Source organism: Chaetura pelagica, unplaced genomic scaffold (assembly GCF_000747805.2).
Source record: "Chaetura pelagica isolate M959 unplaced genomic scaffold, ChaPel_1.0 scaffold425, whole genome shotgun sequence".
Taxonomy (NCBI): Eukaryota; Metazoa; Chordata; class Aves; order Apodiformes; family Apodidae; genus Chaetura; species Chaetura pelagica.
In genome coordinates this window covers 4,276,314-4,297,631 of record NW_009953205.1, presented here as the reverse complement: position 1 = coordinate 4,297,631, position 21,318 = coordinate 4,276,314, and the positions used below count along the sequence as shown (strand labels likewise).

General features: G+C 35.7%; 1 protein-coding gene across 1 annotated transcript in view; it reads right to left on the bottom strand.

Moving 5' to 3' along the window:
* Window positions 1–21,318, bottom strand: part of ITFG1 (integrin alpha FG-GAP repeat containing 1) — a 67,181-nt gene that overhangs the window by 18,434 nt on the left and 27,429 nt on the right. Inside the window, 5 exon segments of the mRNA XM_009997479.1 lie at window positions 70–113; window positions 3,843–3,951; window positions 4,416–4,566; window positions 9,340–9,512; window positions 16,162–16,256. Of these exon segments, the coding sequence (XP_009995781.1) occupies window positions 70–113; window positions 3,843–3,951; window positions 4,416–4,566; window positions 9,340–9,512; window positions 16,162–16,256 (572 nt within the window).

Sequence of the window (21,318 nt, the reverse complement as noted above, 5' to 3'; positions counted from 1 at the left end):
TTGAGAGTTTTTGGTATAACTTGACCTCAGCTTATTTGAAGATAAAGAGTAACTTGCAGTTATACTTACTGTTACTTTCCGAGGACAGTCATTAGAACACAGGCCACTGAGAACTACAAAAACAAAAAATGCTCTTGTAGTGTTTGTTTTTAAGCCATCTTACAAGCACTACCTCTGAAATCTGTTAAAATAGCATATAGTGTCAGGTATTCATTAAAACATGTTAAGTAAATAGATGTCTTCTATATGAATTATGTAGATCTACAAAAAAAAAATAATTGTGTGAAATATGCTTTTTACTGGAAATTGATCAGCTAGTCAATGTTTTAACGTACCTCACTGGTTAACCAGTTTAAAAATGTGAGATTGGCCAGTTAAAAAAATCCCAAATGAAAACATTTTTTAAATAGTGGACTGTACATTTTATTAATTATTCTTCATTTCTAGCAATTTTAAAATATTGGTAGATATTCAGCCTTACTGTTTCAGCTAGTAAAAAGGTATGCAAAGGCTTTTTCTTTGATGCAAGGGATAGTTTTACATCTCAATTTAAATACATTCACAAAAGCTGTAACAAACAAAAATGCCATTATCTGTTTATTTCATGAATTCAAAAGTATTATAAACTGATGTGTAAAATGATACTTATCTAAAGCCTGTGACAGTTGTTCAATTACTTGTATAAAACTTGTTAAAAAAAATCAGGTAAGTTACAGATATAACAGTTTATAATCAAGTAAATGACAGACAGTGAAAGCCATGTGTTCTATAGCCTAGATCCTGTCACAGTGAGTATTAGAACATTAATATTAAAATGACTTTAAAAGAAACAACATAAAAAAATATCTAAGGTGTTGTTTTGATGCATCATTTGTACTCAACCAACAACAGTTTGGTTGAGCAGGAGCCAAATAATGCCTATGAGCAGGTAAGAGAATATAGGCCAGGTGGTATCAAAGTCAAGTGAAAAACCAAATTTCTCCTTGAAGTGTGGCAGGCAGCAAAAATCAAGATTTGGACCAGATTTCAGGGCAGGTTATCCTACCCACTTAGATTTTTAAAAAGCTTTTTTCTGTTTACTTTAAGGCTTCAGAGAGTTTTGGGTACAAAATATTTGAGGACAGTGAAATAGGAAAAGGTGCATATAAATATGTTAACAGTAGAATTTGACTAGAAATCGTTCCCTACAGGAGTCAGAACTGGCACTGTTCTACTGAAGGAACACTTGTCATATTTTGTGTGCAAATATTAACAACTGCCATGATTCCCAAGTTACTATTCTTTGCTAATGATTTAAAAATGTTGACATTTCTAAACACAGAAAAATCTATTATTTTTATACTGCCTCAAAAAAATATCTGGACAGATAAGAGAAAGGTGTGAAAAGCAGAATTTGAAGACTGTATCTACAAATAGGCTTTTTAAGCTACAGTCTTATTTGTTATGTTATACATAGGTGTGTATGCAAATGGAACCAAGTCTTTCCGTTTTGATGCAGAACAGCAGACTGCAATTTGCTGTTCAATTTCACTACTGGAACAAATAATCCAACCAAGTACACTTGACATCAGTTATAATAAGCAAAACTGTTCCCATTGTCCATATGCCAAGTAAGTGAATACGCTGCATTTACTGATACACTAACTCTAACAAAGCATTTTTTGTTCAAAATATTCTCTCCCATATCACAGGAAAAATATTTTTAGACTACTCATTAATTCCCCTTTCCTGGGGTTTCTATGCAAAAATACTCACAACCTAAAAGGGTGCTAAAAAAAGGCTTGCTCTAGTTTTTTAGATAGATTTACACAGAGTGAAAAAGCACATTGCCAATTATTCTTTCCCACTGAAATATCACACAGTTTTAATTCTAATACAGCTTTGCGAAGTGCAAGATTTTCTAGAGAATTTTCTGTATGCTTGTGTGAATTACACTACCCTTATACAGTATTCTTTTAAAGAAGGTTTCCATTAACATGACAAATCATTATGGGGTAGTAGAAGGAGAATACAGCTTAGGCTAAGGAGAAAGTAACAAATACATCAGCCCCTGCAGTTCTGTTTATCTTAAGATGAGCAGAATGTGTGATTTAGAAGGATTATATACATTTAAATAACATTAATGCAAATGCAGTTTTTGAAGGTGAACCACTAGTTGTTCTGTTTAGCTCTGTCCTCTTACAACCTCATTTTTTAATTCCCTCTCCAAAAAAACAAGGAAGACAGACATACAGTGAGCTCAAAGCTTAAAATCTGGGCAGTCTGGAAGAACGTGGTAGGGCATGCAGTTTGAAAACCTAATTACTCTCTATTACAAATATCATTGTCTAACTCTAGTCTTTTAAACCAAGGCTTTCATTAATTTACACCTCCTTCCCATGTTCATGGTCATTCTGAGCTTTCTACATTAAGATGTGTTTTGGGTTATGTAGTGCTTTTAGGCTGAGAACACCACACTGACTCACACATAGAAACAAACTGGCTCTCAGAATAGATCATGCAGCATGAAGAAAATATACACTATGCCAGTCATCACTGAAATGAAACCAGCCTGTTTTGCACTAGATCTTGCAATTTCCAGATAATGCAGAAAAGAACTCCCAATAAGGTAGGCTTGATATGACAGAGGTACAGCAAAACAGAGTCCCTGCTGCAAAGAAAAAACTGCAGCCAATCAAGGTTCAGGTGAAAATAAGTGCACTTGGCTAGTGCTTCTTGCCTAGGTTTCTGAAAATAGGCAAGATAAAAAGGCAGTCATTGTGGACAAACAAAGCATGTTGCTTCAAGACAATATTGCTGTAATTTCTTTTGGTTCTTTTATGTCTCACTATGGCATACATATCTATATGTGCAAGCATAATTATATTTTTCTCAAAGTAGTGATTTTAGAGCTCATCGTCCTCCAAATTTTCAATAACATCACACATTAAAAACAAAATTTAAGTTGAGTGATGGATATGTGTAGACCTAGTGCCATTTTTATATTGACAGCATTATGCTGTATGAGGAGATAAGTGAAGGTATTGTACAAAAAATTCACAGAAGGTGCCTCAAATTCAGACAGCCCAACCCCTTCCCTCAAAAACAACTAAACATACAACATAATTTCTTAGCCTGATTCTCAGGACCTCTACTGTGGTAAGTCTGCAGTTTCTCTGGGAATTTGTTAGTACTTTAGAAGCTGTCATTTAGGAAATTACTATTTACTCTGCAAGTTGTTGCTTTCTGTTATGTCCCCTCATGGGCACACAGAACACACTCTCCCCGTTGTTACACATCATTATGGATCGAAGCCCTGGATCTTACTTATGTGTCTGTTTTTTACACTTGATAGTTCTTGTTTTTCCTTCAGAAGGCAGCTGAGAAATGAGTTTTGAAAGACCCAGTGTCTGTCTGCACAATTTTGCTAGGATGCAGAAGGAAAGCTCCAGGATGAAAGGAAAGATTTAGCTTGCCTCTAGTTAATGGATGAAATAAGACAAGCATTCCTGTAAAAGAAATACACACTAGAGACAAGCAGTTATTTAAAGGTCATTGTGGTCAACACTAATATTAAAAACAGTTCAAGTGTTGAATACAGTGGACAGAATTACTTTGATTTTTAATAAATACACTGAAATAAAACCAAGAAAAAACCCTTTGAAACTAAACAAAACCAAATCCAGGTTCAGATTCTGCAACAGGAGATTTCTGCTATCCCCAATACTTCCCACACCATGTTTTTTTCTTTCCTAGAATTACCATACACAGAGCATGACCATAAGGTTATCATAGACAGAGGCTCAAATATTCACATTTCTCTCAAGGTCACATTTTGACTTGATTATACAGTGACAACTTACCAATAACTTTTACAAAGTAGGCATCTGCTTCAAAGTTATTTTTTAATGTATGGATAGTGAAGTCCTTTTTGGAGGAGCCTTTGCTTAGCACAATGATATCCAGGATTCCCTAGAGGAAAAACAAAAGAAATTATGTTAGAATGTGGATTTACTCTAGATAACATCTAAATGTAGCAAACAAATTCCCTTAGAGATAAAAAGGAAAAAAATAGTGTGTGTGAATTGTATACCTTTTTTAGTAATCTTCACATCTTCCAAATGTTATTAATCTGTGGTAATTTAGGATAGAGTTCTCTATCCACAGCTCACCAGAACAATGCATGTGATCCATGGCTTCTTTCTTGCCACTGAAGAGGGCAGCTCAAATGAAGCATATGGAGGGTCAGCAAACATTTAGGCACTGAAGGGCTGCTGCTGTCTGCTCACCTTCCTGGGAGCATCTCAGGGCTGAATTTCCTAGGCTGAAGGCACTGCCTGCCATACACTGTTTCTATAACCAATCTGCCAATGCCACAGAGACAGAGCAACACAGCACAAGAGACACTGTTTGCTGCAGTACAGACTTGAACTTACGTCTTCATATATGTCAAAGAAGGTTGCCACCACAGCATCCTTGATTTGATTTAGATCCAACAGCTCCCAATAAACTTTAAACATCCGATGTACACTCTTGCAGCTTACATTATTGCATGGGACATTTTCTAGTAAAAATGCTTGTTGATTGCTGTAAAACATACAGATATAAACCAACTTAATTGCTATGAACAATCTAAATAATAGATATTACAAAAATATTGAAATTAAGTCTGCTGAAGTATAATATAATAATAACAAAGGTAGCAGTCACTGGGTTCTTTAAAAGTCCTAAGCATTTATGTTAACTTTACAGACAGAATTACAACTATTATGTCATGCCTGACTTACATCAATAAATACACCAAATAAATGGGTACAAATTTACTAGTCAAAACACTGAACATATTTTTAATTTATTCTGAAACAAGTACAAGTGCACTGATCTGCCATTTTCCTTAGTCTCTCCAATGGTCCTTCAGCTTAAACACTACTTTAAAAGTATCAGTGCTTTTTCATTATTTTATGACAATCTATTCCCACCCCTGCTCCACCAAGAAATTTTCTTCCACGTTGATATTTTAAACAAATTTAAGATTAAAACAAATCTCTTACTGGTCTACAATTTGAAACTTTCTGACCAAAGGTCATCTATGCAGCAAAACTACATTTAATAAGGCTGGATTACTACTAGCAAGGGTTAACACAAAAGAAAGACTGATCGCACATTTATTTAACATGCTACTTTGTAATTATAATTAAATATTTACTGCCTAATTTCATACATCTCTCATTCTGTCAATTTTAGGCTAGTTTGTTTACAGTTATACAGGGGACATCTGAATGACTGATACTTTATTCCAAACATTCAGAATAATGGAATTTGCCCCTATTTTTTAGATTTGTTCAATTATAGGGTGCTCATCAATCCTACACTTAAAAGCCCTTTATCCAACCTTCCGAGAAGTGACAAGTAACAGTGATTTAGGAAGAGATAATTTGGTCAGATAAGAGTCCTTTCAAGTAGGCCTGTATAAAGGACTAATACATACATATTCATTTTTAACTGATTATGCATACCTGGAAAACTTTCTACAAGTGTATTACACTCAAAGTTTTTCATTCAACGGTCCATATACAGTTGTTTGTTATTCCCAAGTTTTAGTCTTTACCATTATTCATCCCCATCAGAAACAGATACTGTATTTCCAACCTCATCATTACTTTACCAGTGAAAAACATTCGCTTTGAATAAAAGCATCATTAAAAAAATGCATCCTTAGATTACATATTTGCAAAATGACAATTATTAGCAGCTAATTTGGAAACAAGTGGTTAAGCAAAATTTGTTTCATCTAATTAGGGAGGAGGAACATAGATGTTTATAGACTCACATACAGTACTTACACTTTCAGTGTTACCAAGGTCAATTTAAAATAAGCATGTGAAAAAATTAATACATTTAGACAAGATAGGAAGTAGGGATGGACCACTGAGTAACTACTGATAAAATCCCTTTACCTATTATTATTCAATATACATACACAATTTCTAATACAGTCATAACTAAAGGGAAGAAAAATGCATGTATGTATCTAGCCTGAAGAAAAATCTGTGGACTGGAGTTCTAATGTGCAGATTTTGACTGAAGTCAGAAATTTAAAGAATTAATAATGGACAGATAAATCTGTAGAATTGACTGTGAATTTAGCACCTTAATCTGTTGGAGTTCATTGAGTCTCTGAATTCAAACCCTCACCACATTTGCAACCACAAGACATGTTCCTCTTGTGGTGTTGTTGCTGTTAATAAGGCATGTCTCTGTGCTATCAGAGAGTTACACACTTCTATGTAAAATCAAAAGGGTATGGAAGGAGATCAGTTTGGTCTTATGGCAGTTCTGAGGATACTTAAAGCTATTAATAATTTTTACTGACTTGTGCACCAGAAGGATAGTAAACCAAAGTTACTCCTATCTATCATGTCTTTATTTCAGTATTTTGGAGGTATTTTTAAGAACGTGATCTGATAGAGCTTTCCAGAATTATAATGAAAGCTTATAATTGATTTCAACAATATTCTTCCATTAACAGGTGTTGGTATCTTTTCAGATAAAATTATTTTTGCCTCCTTTAATTTCTTTAAGTCACAGACAGCAACTAGAAGCTAGACTTCCTAGACTATAGCACAGATTGAGGTCAAGAGTTGACAAAAACGCTTTTATCATTTAATCACTGTAATCAATCACCGAAATGAGATCTGTAGATGTAGCATGAAGGGCTTCACAGAAAGAAATAAACAACTTGATCCAGAAGTGTTTAAAATCCATTAAATAAGGTTTTCACTTTAATTTGCTCTAATTTAAGAAGAGCTTTTAAATTTATTCCCACACTGTTTTAATTCTCTCCATTCTATGACACAGTTAAAAGGAAGCATTTCCTTAAGTCTCTCAGAAACAGAGTTAATACTGCTCTGAAAGTGACATTTCATAGTGGATGCAAAAAAGTGACTTTCAATCCCATCCCCAAGTACAAAGTTTGTTTCCATTACTTTTTTACTAACACTGGAAAAATAGTGTTAACATACAGTGAATTTCTTAATTCTTAGTTTATTTAGGCTTTTTTGTCAGACTTCCTCAGCTCTCTGAACTACCCTCTTAATAACCTGCCAAATCATCTGCCAGTACCTTCAGTCCTTATGCCTTGCTGTGTCATTCAACTCTGAAGTCAAGTTTCAAAATTACACTAAGATGCACTCAATTGAATAAACCATTTCAGAAGCAAGGAGAATAAAGATTAAAGCTTATCAGAGTGCAATGAGACATAAGTAACTTCCTGGGGTTTTACAGGATTACATCTTCATGAACTATTTTAATCTTTTACAGAATATTACACTGCTATAGTTATACACCACCCAGAGGAGACAAGGTCCAAAAAAATCTTAAAGGACAAAATAAATTCAAATTAACTTCTGAACTCCATAAATCTTCATCAGGTCCTTTTCAAGTGTACTAGCTATCAGGATCCACTCTACAAAATAGCCTGCAGTACAGCTCAAAACATAGGATTTGTGGGGCTTAAGTAAAAACAAAGACAAGAGCAGCATTACAGTTTAGATGACATGGTATTTCTATGGAAGAGGGAAGACACTGGTTCTAGTCTGCTCTCTAGACTGTTTACAGCCTTTATTCAACAACTGCTGAACAGAAGATGCCAACTCCCAACTGAGCAAGGCTATCAAGTGAAAAAACTGACATTCAGAGGATGAGTGCTTTAACTTTGCCTATGCAAGTTTGAGCAGCAACAGCATCAGATCCTTCTCCTCTCCCATGTCTGAATATAAAGAGCTGCTGTGCTAGTTATTTTAAGACTCAGAGATACAGAGGCAGAGCTCAGCTGCTCAGTGCCTTGTCTCTGAATCACATCAGACAGACTGAACACACACACATATAACTCTCAAACTGGGTCAACTTTAGGTATGTGTCAGTATCTGAAGAACTTTTAACACAAAGATGTCAGTGGGTAAATCATGTTCAAGCAACCACTAGAGGATCTGAACTGAATTCTTTGACTTCAGCATATAAATTGTCTCTATACTGTTTTAATCACCAAAGTGAGCTTCTCAGTCCTTTTCAATATTAATTTAAATGATGAACCTGTGCACCCAAGCTCATTCAAAATACTGTACAGAAGATAATAAATACACCTGTAAGAAAGATTAATTTTGCCTTGTAATAGTCTAGTGCAAGTATTTGTCCTAGAACCCAATAAGGAAGATATTGAAAGTCCATAAGGTATTCATTAGAATACCTCTTACAAGTGATGACATGAGGAAGAAAACCAGGATCGTAGAGCTAATCTTACATCTCTTCAGATGCTGGAAAACCCAAGTTCTGCAGCATCAGACAGACCTCTAGTAAGGACATGGCATGATGCACATATCCCATCTGTAGTGAAGTTCTTCTGCATTTTTGTCCATACACAGGTTTTTTTTTTTGCTTAGAAGTAAACAAGCCTATTAATATTTCTACTGCCAAGCAAAAGAATGTTCACATGAAAACATGCTGCTTCATTTCAAGGTAAAGACAAGGACATGCCAGTGGTATTATCACCAGGTGCCAGGTGGGAACTGCCTACAGGCTTCTCCGTTACGATTAGCTGGCAAAGTTTATCCTGCAGCCAAGTGGTGTGTGCAGAGCAGCACAGGCCTGCACCTACACAGGTCAATTGTTAAGTGGATCACTAACTTCTCTATGTACAATAAGTCTCCCTGTAAGCATCACTACATGCCCTCTCCCACATAACACCAGACAGTAGCAATACAAAGTATTAGGAAAGTAAGTAATAAAGAAAAAAAAAAAGAAAAAGAGAAAGTTTAGAAGGTTTTTTGGTTGGTTGGTTTTTGGGTTCCCCAAGCACCCCCTGAAAAGAGGGGCATGGGAGTTTGTTTACTTCAGTTACATTTGGACAACACAAAATTGGTTCTCAAAAGAGGCAAAACACACTAGTGTGTTTTCAGCAGTCAGCAATCAGCATTCACTCCATGTGACAGCACGGAACAGGCTCTCCAGCTTTCAGAAGCCTGATGTTCCTAACGCTGAAAGCTGAAGTCAAGATTTTACAGAAGATTACTTGGGAAAGGGAGAGATAATCAGCTCCTGTGATCCAAGAGGAGCACCTAAAATGGTACTTCATGCCTCTGTACAGCTCCCCACCAAGAGTCACAGTCTATGCCTATACAATTTTGTATTCTGAATATACCATGTAAAGGCAGTACATTTTTCAAAAGGGAAACATTTAACAGAGAACACAAGTCTTGTTCACTTGATAAAATGAATGAGATGTACTGAAATTAATCATCTGTATGACTGATGACTGAACATGCATTTGATAAGTCTTTATTTCTAGGTTTGTGTATACTTTACCTTCCAGATGTGTTCCGTAGTATAGCAAGAGCATCTGGGTAGCCATCCATATTGTAATCACCAATATGAAGTGTAATTGGAAATGAAACTTCTGTTGAAGATTTGTTATTTTGATATGGTACAAAGCCCCAGAGTGTGTCTTTATTTCTGAAGTCTTGCAAGACTGGAATCCACTGTAAAATAAAACAAAAAAAAAATCAGCTAGGTAAGAAAATTATTTTCATTACTGAAACAGCCTAATTCTTTTTAAAACAGCTGAGGTTTCTTCACTGCATCAGGATTCTCAACCATGTACAAAATTTCCAAAGAGGAAATAAGGATTATTTCCTAAGCCTTTCATCAAATGAAAAACATAATTTTGTCTTTTTTATGCACTAAATTACTCCAGAACAGAAGAACATAGATAAGATTATAAGAATCAAGTGTTTTCGAATGTGTCTAGTGTATGGAGATAACTCAGGAACAAATTCACTGAAATTCAGGCTTGCCTTGAATATGTACTGATCCTTAAGTGTAGGTAAGCCCAAACCCTCAGAGCCTTGAGATCCTGAGTCCCAGTGTTTTTCTTGGAATTGCAAGCAATAGGCGACATTAAAGCTGGAGGAGGGATGCACCCTCATTACATTTGTGGCCAAGACCAAAAGGGGATACAATCAATGTGTTTCTGGACAAGGTGGCCATTTGCAAGGGACCTAGGAAGGCAAGAATGGGCCAACAGGCACCTTATAACAATCAGCATAGAAAATCCTGCAGATGGGAGTAAACCCCTGCACTGGTACAGGCTGGAGACTGACCAGATGAGTAGCAGCTCTGCTAAAAAAGATGCATGGGTCCTGGTGGACAGTAAGGTAAAGCCAAGTGTGGCAGCTATGACAGCAAACAGCAGATTGCACTGGAACTGCTGCCTATGCTCCTGCTGATTGAGGCAAGTATTATTGCTCTTTTTTCAGCACTTGTAAGTCTGCATCTGGATTCTGTGTCCAGTTTTGTGCCTCATGGTTCAAGAAACATTTGAGAATACTGAGTTTAGAAAAGGGTCACCAAGATCCCCAGGCATTGCATATTTACTCAAAGGACAGGCTGAGGGCACAGGGCTTGCTCAGCCTGGAGAACTAAAGATTTAGGGGGGACATAATAGGACCTAATTGGACCTTCCAATTCATGCAAGGAGATAACTGAGAAGATGGAGCCAGGCTTTCTACTGATATACATGGCAGGAGAACAAAAGACAAAGGTCAAACTGACAAGGGAAATTCCAGCTAGAGATAAACACACAAAAATTCACTGTGATGGTAATTCAACTAGGCAAGAGACACAAGATACAGAAACTTTGTCCTTGGGAATTTTCAGAGTTTGACTGGACAAAGCTCTAAACAACATGGTCTGAATTCACTGCTGACCCTACTTAAAGGAGACTGGATATCCTAAGGTTCATTTCAGCTCAAATGATTCTATTATTCATGGATATGTAGAAGTTCAAGAGCTTTAACTTCTCTCCTATCTCCCCAGCAGCATCAGATACTGAACTGTTTGATAAGAGATTAAGATTACAGTATCAAATTGAAAGTACAAAAGAAATGCAAAGTATAATTCTCCAGGACAAGAAATAGACTGTATCTGCACTTAGTTCCAAAGAGATGCTAAACAGAAATTTATCTTAATTAAAATCAAAGTAATTTCACAAGTTGGTATGAAGCTGAAGTACCAGGGTTAACATTTCAATGCTACAGAAAAATTCAGTGCCATTTTTAAAGCCAGAAGTAATTTTACATGTCAACTAACCGATAATGCCTTCAAAAGGAAAGAAGGGTGCCATCTTCAAGGATCTCTATCACCACAACATCAAAACCACTTAACAGCATTTTAAATGTCTTTCATCCAAGCCTTAATTTAGCTATTTCAGAAACCAGAATGAGATCCCTGACAGAATAATTTCCTGCTGTGCAGAGACTCCCTCACTAACACAATTCAGTAATCAACAACATTCCTGCCACATGGCAATTGCGTGCGACATGTGGGCTGGTCCCTTGAGATTACATGCAACCATGTGCATGTTAGAGAGGCCTTCACATTTATTTTAAAAGTGCACTAAGGTCAACTCTGTTTGGATATCACAGATGGCTTAGAAACCTGGAACTGTTCTGCCAGACACTGTATATATTTACTGCGTATCTGCCTGTGTAAGCAATGACATCTGAACTGCAACGATCAACTCCAACACATTCTCGATGAAAACTTGAAGTAAATCGTACTTTGACCCCTGCTACAGCCTCCCTCCCAATGTATGTGTCCCTATTTAGTTAGCTGCTGAAGGTTTGGGAAAATTGAAGAACCAGAGAAAAAGGAAAATACTCTTAAACCAAGGCAAATTTTTCAAAAGGTTAAATTTAGCTCTTATTTGTCATGCAGAAGACAGATGAAACAAAATTATTACACAATATTGTAATTTTGAAAATCACTGATTGAAATCAGAACCATGAAATACAATAGGCTTTACTTTACATGGTATCATTCATGCAATCATCGCAATGAAATCCAATTATATCCATCATATACTTTCTAAATGTTCCCATGTATGGTATCATTGTTTTCAAGAAATAAAAGAAAAAATGAATTTTCAGGCACAAATGCAGATTTTATTCAGTTTTTACTTGAGTTGGAGTGTTTAGCAGAAAGCAATTTAACAATTATAGTCTACAGTGAAATGCAGAGATGTAAAAATACAGGTGAGCGAACCAGAAACATGACCTATTGCTACCAAGCATCATCACTGTGTACTCTACAGAGTAAGATTCATTCATCTCACTGAATCAGTTATGGGACTTCTCATAACACCAGTTACAGAACATTTCGAAAACATCACTCTTGTTTGATGAGGACCCAGAGCACATTCTAGCATCATATGTAACTTACTGTGACAGTTTAAATTCAGAGTAATTCCCACTTTCAGTGAAACTCATGCTTAATTATAAAGGGCAGTATTTTGTCATGTAGTGCAAGATTAACTGTGCATGTGCCCCAGGACATAAATGTCAGTAAGAAGGCAAAAAATTAAAATAAAGTTGTTAATAATACAAATCACCTACTTATGGTGTATTTGATAATCCAGACGACTACTTTAAGCTTCACGTTTGCTGTTACTTTTTTAATAGGAAACAGACTCAAACTATTTTTTTCCTTTTATTCCAAGATATCAATAGATGGCTATTGTGGGGACACAGCTGTTTTGGGCTGTTTTCTGATAGTATGATTTGTTACCTAGCTCAGATGGAAAAGCAGGCTGAAAAATGGAATAAAATTGTGTACTTCAGAAAAATTTAAAACTAGTCTCACTCACCCCACTTCACTCAAAAAGGGCACATCTCCTAGAGACCACATTCTTCTCTACATTAGGGAAGGCAGTCCTCTTGCTCTAAAGTCTGTTAGCAGGTCTTTGAACCTAAACCACTACTGCTCAAAAATAAACTAGGTAAATTACCTGTACATTACACCATGAACTTCCAGTGTGCAAAGCCCAGAAGAGGACAATCCCCACCATTGATTTAACAATATAGAGGAAAAAGTAACCAAAACAGTGACAGTTGTATTTTCAATGCTGGAACACAGCTCCATAGCTGCTTTGAGAGATGAGCAACTTAAAAATGATCAGAGGATCTTGTAGAATCTGAGATTTATGAAAATTACAGCAGCTGCAATCCACTCCCCCACCTTCTTTTTTGAACTGTTATAGAGGAACAAGGAAAAACGTCTAACAGTGACCAACTGCAGCTGATAATCAGTGCTGTCAAAATGCCTTTCTTGCCTCGAGAATGATACCTGCAGTTTGCTGAAGGATGCATTGCTGTGTTCTGCTTCAGAGCTCCATGGTTTATAAGAGGAATAAAGCTCCAACCTTTATATTGTACAGAGAAGGGTTATAAGAATCCTGAAACTTACAAAGAAACTCTCAGATGAAGGAACTGAAATAATACTGGTTGCTTCAGGAAACATCATACTGAATACTTGGTCACATTAAAAGAAAGATTAGTCATCTCTAAGAGTACAATAATAGAGAGTTTCTACAATTAACACTACTAGGGACTTGAAAACAAGTTTCAGGAAGAACTCAGCTTGATTTTCTGAGTCTAGATGAGCGACCTAAATCAGCTAACATTTTAGTCTGTAGCTATTGCAGGTGAATTTAAAGAAGTCTGAGGTGTCCTAACTCTTGCCACAATCTGAAACTGTGTATGGATTCTAACTCAGATCTGGCAGCAATTCTTCTGTTGCTATGGCAACATTCACATTCTTTTAAAATTTCAGTAGATCTGTATCTCATGAAGTCACTCAATACCTATTTTGTCAGCCTTTACTTTTGCTCCATGAAGAAAATGTATCTGAGATATTCCTAATACTTAGAAAGATTAAATAAATAAATTAAAACCCATGGTGAAGGATCATCCTTGAAATAATTCTCCTGCATCTCCTTGGCTTTCCAGTAACTGTGTAGCTGTGCCAAAGACATGAGAGATATACTGTAGACTGACATATTCGACAAGAACCTCCCAGAACAATTCCAAAGCCTGACATGCCACAGGATGTCTCTCTACAGCATAATTTTTAGAACCACAAACAACAGTTGCATATTTCTGATTTCTACACATTTCATCCCAATGCATCACACACTATCACAGAACTGAATTAACTGTTTTTGGTTTGGTTTCTTCAGAGGTCACAACAGACAAGTAGAAAGGACAGAACCAGGTCCAGTTGCTGTAAGCAAAATAATTTTTATAGGACAGTCACGTAATTTGTGATCTTTCAGATCTGAGATCAGTAAATTTCTTTTAAAAAACAACTTTGGAAACCAGAACTCCTAGCTACATTCTTAACACTAAAAAAAACCCTGAAGCCCTAAGACCATGCAGCAAAAACTCAACTAACATAATGGATACATATAATCTACTTTTTCAATAACAGATTTGCAATCTCTCAGTTTTCCATATATTCCCTGTAATTACCTTCCTGTTAGACAAGTGCTGTCATCGCCTTGCTGAAACACATTCTGCATCACAAGAGTTAATTATTTTTATCCTCAAATTGTATAGTGATTAAATAAACAAAAATAAATTATCTTAGTCTGTTGCCACACAGTTTACTTTTGTAATTGCTCATGAAGGTTAATTTATTTAGTCAAGGCTTGGAATTTGGGTCATCTGATGATGACCAAATTCAGTGACACTATGGGAGGTAACATGTTTAAATAGATTCTACCTGAAGGATACATGCAACACATGGGAAAAACTGTAGACATATGAATGAAGATGCTGACATTTTCCACTGTTTCAGAATGGAAAGGATAAAATACTTTAGAAGAAAAAGCTCCATCAACTCTAGATGAGTCTAAGAGTGCAAGAAAAGACTATTCTAGGTATAAATCTTTAAAAAGGTTAGGCCAGAACAAGTCATCATGGCATGTAATTTGATACTGTCATTTTTAATGAAAAAGTCCTTCTAAAAATATGCAGAGAAAATTGCTTTTAAGTTTCTAGGTAACTCTTAGTACTTCTTAATGCTTTTTTTCTATCAGAATGAGAATCTGTTGACTTCTTCACTTTTTAAAATAAAATTACTTGATCAGAAAAAGTCAAATGTCTTTTACTTCTTCTGTTATCATGGGTAAGGAACTACACTTAGAGCTAAAGAGCAGTTGTTTTTTGACATAAGAGCACCCCAGCTACTGAACAGTGAAATGTAAGCAGCCCATTACAGCACTGTAATCAGTGTAACATGCTTATCAAACATCTGTGTTTCCCTTTGACCAGAGAGCAGCACAGGTATCAGGAAATGAGCAGCCACTTGCTTTATGCAAGGCCACGACCCCTAAATCAAACTCTGCTGTCACACTGCGTGTCCAGCAGCACTATCACCCACTGCCTCTATTCTGTGTTCACAGGGAATTCATGTGAAAAACCCCAAATGAACCCACAAACTTCCAAACAGTGTGCACAGAAATACATGCATTTCCAAGAGCAGAGATGCCAAGATTAGAAGGCTGAAAATACACACAACCAAATGTAGAGTTAGTTACTCTTCTTTAGGCTGATGGTATATTCCATACTAGTTATAGTTCCTTGACTGACTGGTAACTGCCTGCTTTCCTTTCCAGTACAGAGTGATGTTACATGAATTATGACCATGTCTATCAAAACAAGTAGTGTTGTGAATAAACAAAGGTGAAATAATGTAATAAAAACTCAATCCTGAAGATACACAGCCTAAACAGGTCTTTATATACCATTTGGAAATTTACTTAATAACAATCAGGCACAGTAGAAATAAAGGGTAGGAGGTGTGGGCTGGTTCAACTTGTTATGCATGTGTGTATGCATTTATATATAGATACATGTGAGTGTGTTGTGGGGTTGCTTGTTTGTTTTTTTAACTATAGAATAACTCCTTGACTTAAAATTGAAGAAGCTTATTTGAATTAATTAAATCTGTTTCCAACTCTTAGCATAAACCTTGTTTGTCATCTCCTGCTGGGGCAGCTATGGTTCTTAGAATGGAGTGTTTTGCAAGCAATGAAGTGACTCATTGGAAATATAAATAAATTTTCTAGAATAGAATTATCCCTTACATAGAATTCTAGGTATGCAACCTCTTCCACCAAACCCATATTGTTTTAGTTAGGTAATAAACAAACAAACAAATTAAATTCTCTTTTATGCAATAATTACAGATGAGGAAGTTTTTCCTTCCTGAAAAGTAATTTTCGTGTTTGATACTCTTTCATAAAGCACAGTATTTGCCTTTGTCTTTGCAATTTCAAACTCACCATACCTGATCCAATCCATGCTTAGTTACGTAGATGGCACTTTTTTGACATGTTCTGTCTTCGCAGACGGGTAATAAATGTTCACTTTGTCCATCCCCATCTGTCAAAGAGAAAAAAAGACTGTCAGCTTTGTATTTGCAAAATCAGAAACCCTGTTTGTAAGAGTGACTCAGCTGTATTTTTTAAATGTGACAAATTCATAAGATACATGATAACTTTTCAAAATCCTTAATTTAATAATCAAATTTGAGTATTCTCTTACAAGATTGTCTCTGTTAATGTATTTTCATCTTGACCCATGATCAGAGAAAGCTTAAATTTTCTTTCTGATGATAATGTGATATATTTAGCAGAGTAAGTGCTTAGCAATTTACTCAATTCCTGTGTTTAGCTGGGAAAAAAGTTACCTTTAATATAAACCTACCATCACAAGTCTACCATACAAACTTATTTCATTTTCTGAACTAGTTTTAAACTCCTGTGCTGTCTATTAAGAGTCATGAATTCACATGTAATACCATAAGACAAAAACCAACAATGGTTAATAAATCCTAAGCCTACAGAATTAGGCAAATCTGACTAATTTACAGGTTTTCAAAAATGTTTAAGTGCCTTTAATCTATTATTTCCAAAATAGGAGAATAATGACATTTTAATGCTTAAGCAAGCAATATCTATCTCCAGCTAGCATTCTGACACACAGAGCTTATAATGGGGGGGGGGAAATAAATTTTCTGCTCATTATCTGGATGAGGAGAAATCCCTGTGATCCCAGTTTGACCCTGCAGCCCTGCCTAGCATATTCAGAAATACACTGCCCTCCTGCTAAGAGATCAGCCACCATAGGTTACCTTGTATGGGCTGAAAAGGAAGAACAGAGTAGTTGTATGTAAGCAGCCAAAAAGTAGCAGCTGGAATTGCTTCATTAATGACTATGGCTGATTGTAACCAAACCTGACTTGCTAGAGAGATGGCATGCCTCAGACCAGGAAAATTGCAGGGAATCTCCTTTTCCATGCTATAAAATCAAAGCTCATATTGTAATAAAAAAATAACCTTCTCAAATTGCCCCTCAGCCAATGCAGTTCTAAGGAGCTTGGTATTAATATTTTAAGTGGATTTTATAAAGTTGCTTGATGAAGTCTTCTTAATTAATATGCAAAAACTAGATCATCTGCCAAAGTCACTGGATCTTTCATTTATTTCCCAATGCACTACTGACCAAAGCCTAAACCTTCTGTCATACTTCACTTGTACTGTAAGAAACACTTTCTCAGCCTGCAAAATTGTATTTCTTTGACAGTCAACTTCCTTTCAGGATGTATCTCTATATTTCTTTATCTGTGTATAGATGAGTTTTCCAGGTCCCTCCCTTATTACGTAAAGAAGTTGGGAGATGGCACATAGGATTATAAGAGGGAGGAAGAGTGATGAAAGCATCAGACTTCCCCACATATCTCCAAGTGATAAAGCCTTTGGTGACTTCCTACATCCCATCTGTCTCATGAATTATTGTACCTCACCACTGAACCCCTCCCAAATTACCAGAGCAGCTTTATTATCAAGGACAGACAATTTAGGATGCTGAGTATCCCAAGTGCTAGAAATCCAGTAACTTCATATCCAAAGAGATGGGAAAGGAAATTGTTAATAAATAGAGAAATTAACATTGCATTTGACCAGTCTGAAATCAGCAGCAACTAACAAGGACAAGGAGGTTCTCATTTTAAATTATGCTGTGGAGCAGAGGAGAATATAAAATGCTTGATTCCAGTTAAATTGCAAACATTAATCTTCTTATGCTGATAACTCAGTTTCATAGTCTTGGTAATTAATGATCAGTAATGCTGCAGTATATTGACAAGAACAACCTACATAGCTTTGAAGAATAATGAAATTATAGAGCAGTAAGAAGGATGAAACTTCCACATACTTAGATACAAAGGCATCACCTTACAAATGCCAGTGTTCTAGATAAATCACAGGTTCAAGATTTGATCAAAATAATCCAGTACACTCAAAGAATGATAGAAGGTAAATACTCATCAAGTAACATACCTTTGCCCTTGCAACTGAATACAGTGCACTACATATTCTGTATTAGAAGAATACAGTTTCTTCAATTCCTCTGACCAGAACCTACAAGTGCAGTTTTGTAACTTTTATTATAGGCTGATGTTTTTAGTTGCAATTTTTCTTCAATTCTGTGTAACATATATTTAAGAATACAAAAGTTGAAAATGAATTTTGTCAAGAAATGGCCACTCCTAAGCTCACCTAGATCTCAAATTAGCACTCTCCAGAAGTTTTTCAGCTAGAGATATCCATCTTATGAATACTGGAGTGGTGGTTTGTTTTGGCTTTTTTTTTTTTTTTTTTTTTTTTAACACTCTGTACTCAGCTGAAGTTAAGGATAACACAGAAATGAGATACAAATATATTAGCCAAATAATTTAGTATGATTTCATTTGTATTAAGCACAGATACCTGAACCTAAATTTTAAGCAAGGTTCATGTGCTTTCATAATTTTTCAATTCCTTAAATCAGCTAGTATTTTAAAAGTAGAATTTCAATAAAATCCATTTTATATGGGTCTACAAAACTATGGCTTTACAGTATGACACTTCTATTTTGAAGTTATATAGGCTATGGGAGTTCAAGTAAAGGTAACCACATGGTGAGGTGATGGAGGATGCTGAGCTGTTTAAAAACAATTCCATTTCCTTTCCTCCTACTCCTCAGAAGCACATGGCTCCCATCAGCTGATTTAACTCTAGAAAACTCACTGTGGAATCAGGTAAGAAAACAACACACTGGGCAAAGCTGAAATACAGGAAAAGAAAGGACAAGCTTGGACCACATAATTATTGATTTAGAAGTGTTTAACATGTTGTAGAACTGCCTTCAAAAGCAGGTATTAGAAAGCAGAATCTAAATAAAAGCACCTCATTAAAACTTCTTCATGTGGTTCCCTAGGTGTATAGTTTTCCATACATTTTGTATTAACATAAAAATAATTAAATAACTCATATTGCTTTTTATGTGGTACCTGATTTACACAGAAATAAATTCTGCCATTTGCCTGTCATACTGGATTATTAAATTACAGCTGCACATATTTTACCTTATGTGCTTAACAAATACTATTTTTGAAAATTCAGTATTTACTTAGACATAATTAAAAATTAGTATGTTTTATATACTGTGAATGACAATTTTGCCCAGTATTGCTGACTGACACAATCTGGAACGACGACAGCATCTAACTTTCCAAAGAACATTTGTAACATCTACAATATTTATAAATCTGCCTCACTGAAGAACTTGATGACTGCTAGCATCTTTCATCCAAAAGAAAGGGTCAGGAACATATTTGTACTGTAGAGCAGGCAAAACAAGTTTTAAACTTGAAAGGCATCAAGTGAAGCACCAACAGTGAAAATGTGGCTAGAAATAGGACATCAATGAAACAAGAGTATCTTGTAGCAGAGTAGTTTAAGAAAACCCACAATTAGTTAAATAATGTTTTACAGAAAAGTAGTAATCAAAAGGAAAGCTCAATATATTCTTCAACTCTATCATACTATTATCTCTCATTTCTTCTCTAGTTTCTATTTCTAACGCACATCTTACAATGTACAGATCCATCTTTTACTCTTAAGGGTATTACTGTGTGGATTTCAATCAATCTCAGTTCAAATTGCTGAAAATCTCAAGCTTATCCTTACTTGCAATATCAATGTAATTTGTAGCACTAGATGAGGCTAATCAAAGGTCTCCCAATGTCCTTTGTCAGTTTTTAAGTTCAATGATGTTTAACATACAAATAAAAACTCAACTGTTAACTAGCATGTTCTCAACACATGATTCTGTCTTGATTGAGATACTGAAGAACTGCGTGGTTTAAAAAGATCAAGTTTTATAGGGAGTGGAAAAGGCTAGAAAAAGAACAGTCCCACATACTCTGTACTTACATCAAAATATGTAAAGACAAAATTAGCAGTCTTACGACACCTAGGAATCATGTGAGAATCATTACTTACAACTGCCTGTTCACTGCATTTCAAAGAAAAGCCATGGACACAAAGCCTTCTTTCCAACATTTTGCCCACATCTGTCAAGAGCCAGTAATCCAATCCAAACATCAGTAACCCCAAAAGCCCCAGATCACTGGGGGCACACCTCAGAGTCTGTATGAGAGAACTTGTCACACTTGCAAAAAACAAAGCTCAAATCTTTCCAGTCTATTTTAAAAGTAAAATTGAGTGGAAGAAAGAAAAAAGTTCTTAAATCAGATTAAGAACAACATAATGTTATGAAAAAGTGTTACATGTTCAAAATTACTTCTGTCAGTGCAATTTTCCCAGTACCCTTCAAAAAGGTGAGAAAAAAAATGTCCTAAAGATTGTACAATAAAAGCCAATATTTTTTTTCCTCTACTGTAGATGTAAAATCCAAATATGTATAAGGCATCTCTTGTTTCATACAACGCATCCTAATGAAGCGTTATGTGTTTTTTATTTCACCATACATATAGCTTGCTCACATCTCTCCCTCATGGCTTTGCATAGTTCTCATTCTCCTTTGTCCTGAACCTATAATTTAAAGTTCTAAAGAACAGTGATAAAATAAGGAGGAAAGATCCCTGTTAAGGCAATGCTCAAAGCAGTATCCTTCTGGGGCAGCAGGCTGACTACAAGCAGTATGACTGAGTTTGATATTCAAACAAAATTAAGGTTTGTTTGAAAGCCAATTATCTTAAATTTATCTTGTGAAGTAATAGAATTATTAGAATTCTTTTGTCGCTCTCTGCCTTCAGGTGTTCAAAAAGATGGTCATGACAGAGACAATTACCATAATTTACTAAGATAATTACACATTATTAAAAGAATCAGTGTCAGCTGCTTTCAGAAAATGCGAATCACAACTTCAAAAAACAGATGCAAAGAACTTTTGCAGAATGTTCTGTGGACATTAAAGAAACCCTTACAATGCTTTCCTTCACACTAAATCAATTCTGACTACATCTGTCTGTATCCTTCCAAAGAATCCATATTCACACCTCCACTGCAGGAAAAGCATTGAAACACAGAGAGCCAGCAAACTGCACTAAGAGACTTTCAGGCTGCATGTGATCCAGCAGTGCAGTCTTCTTTTTTAT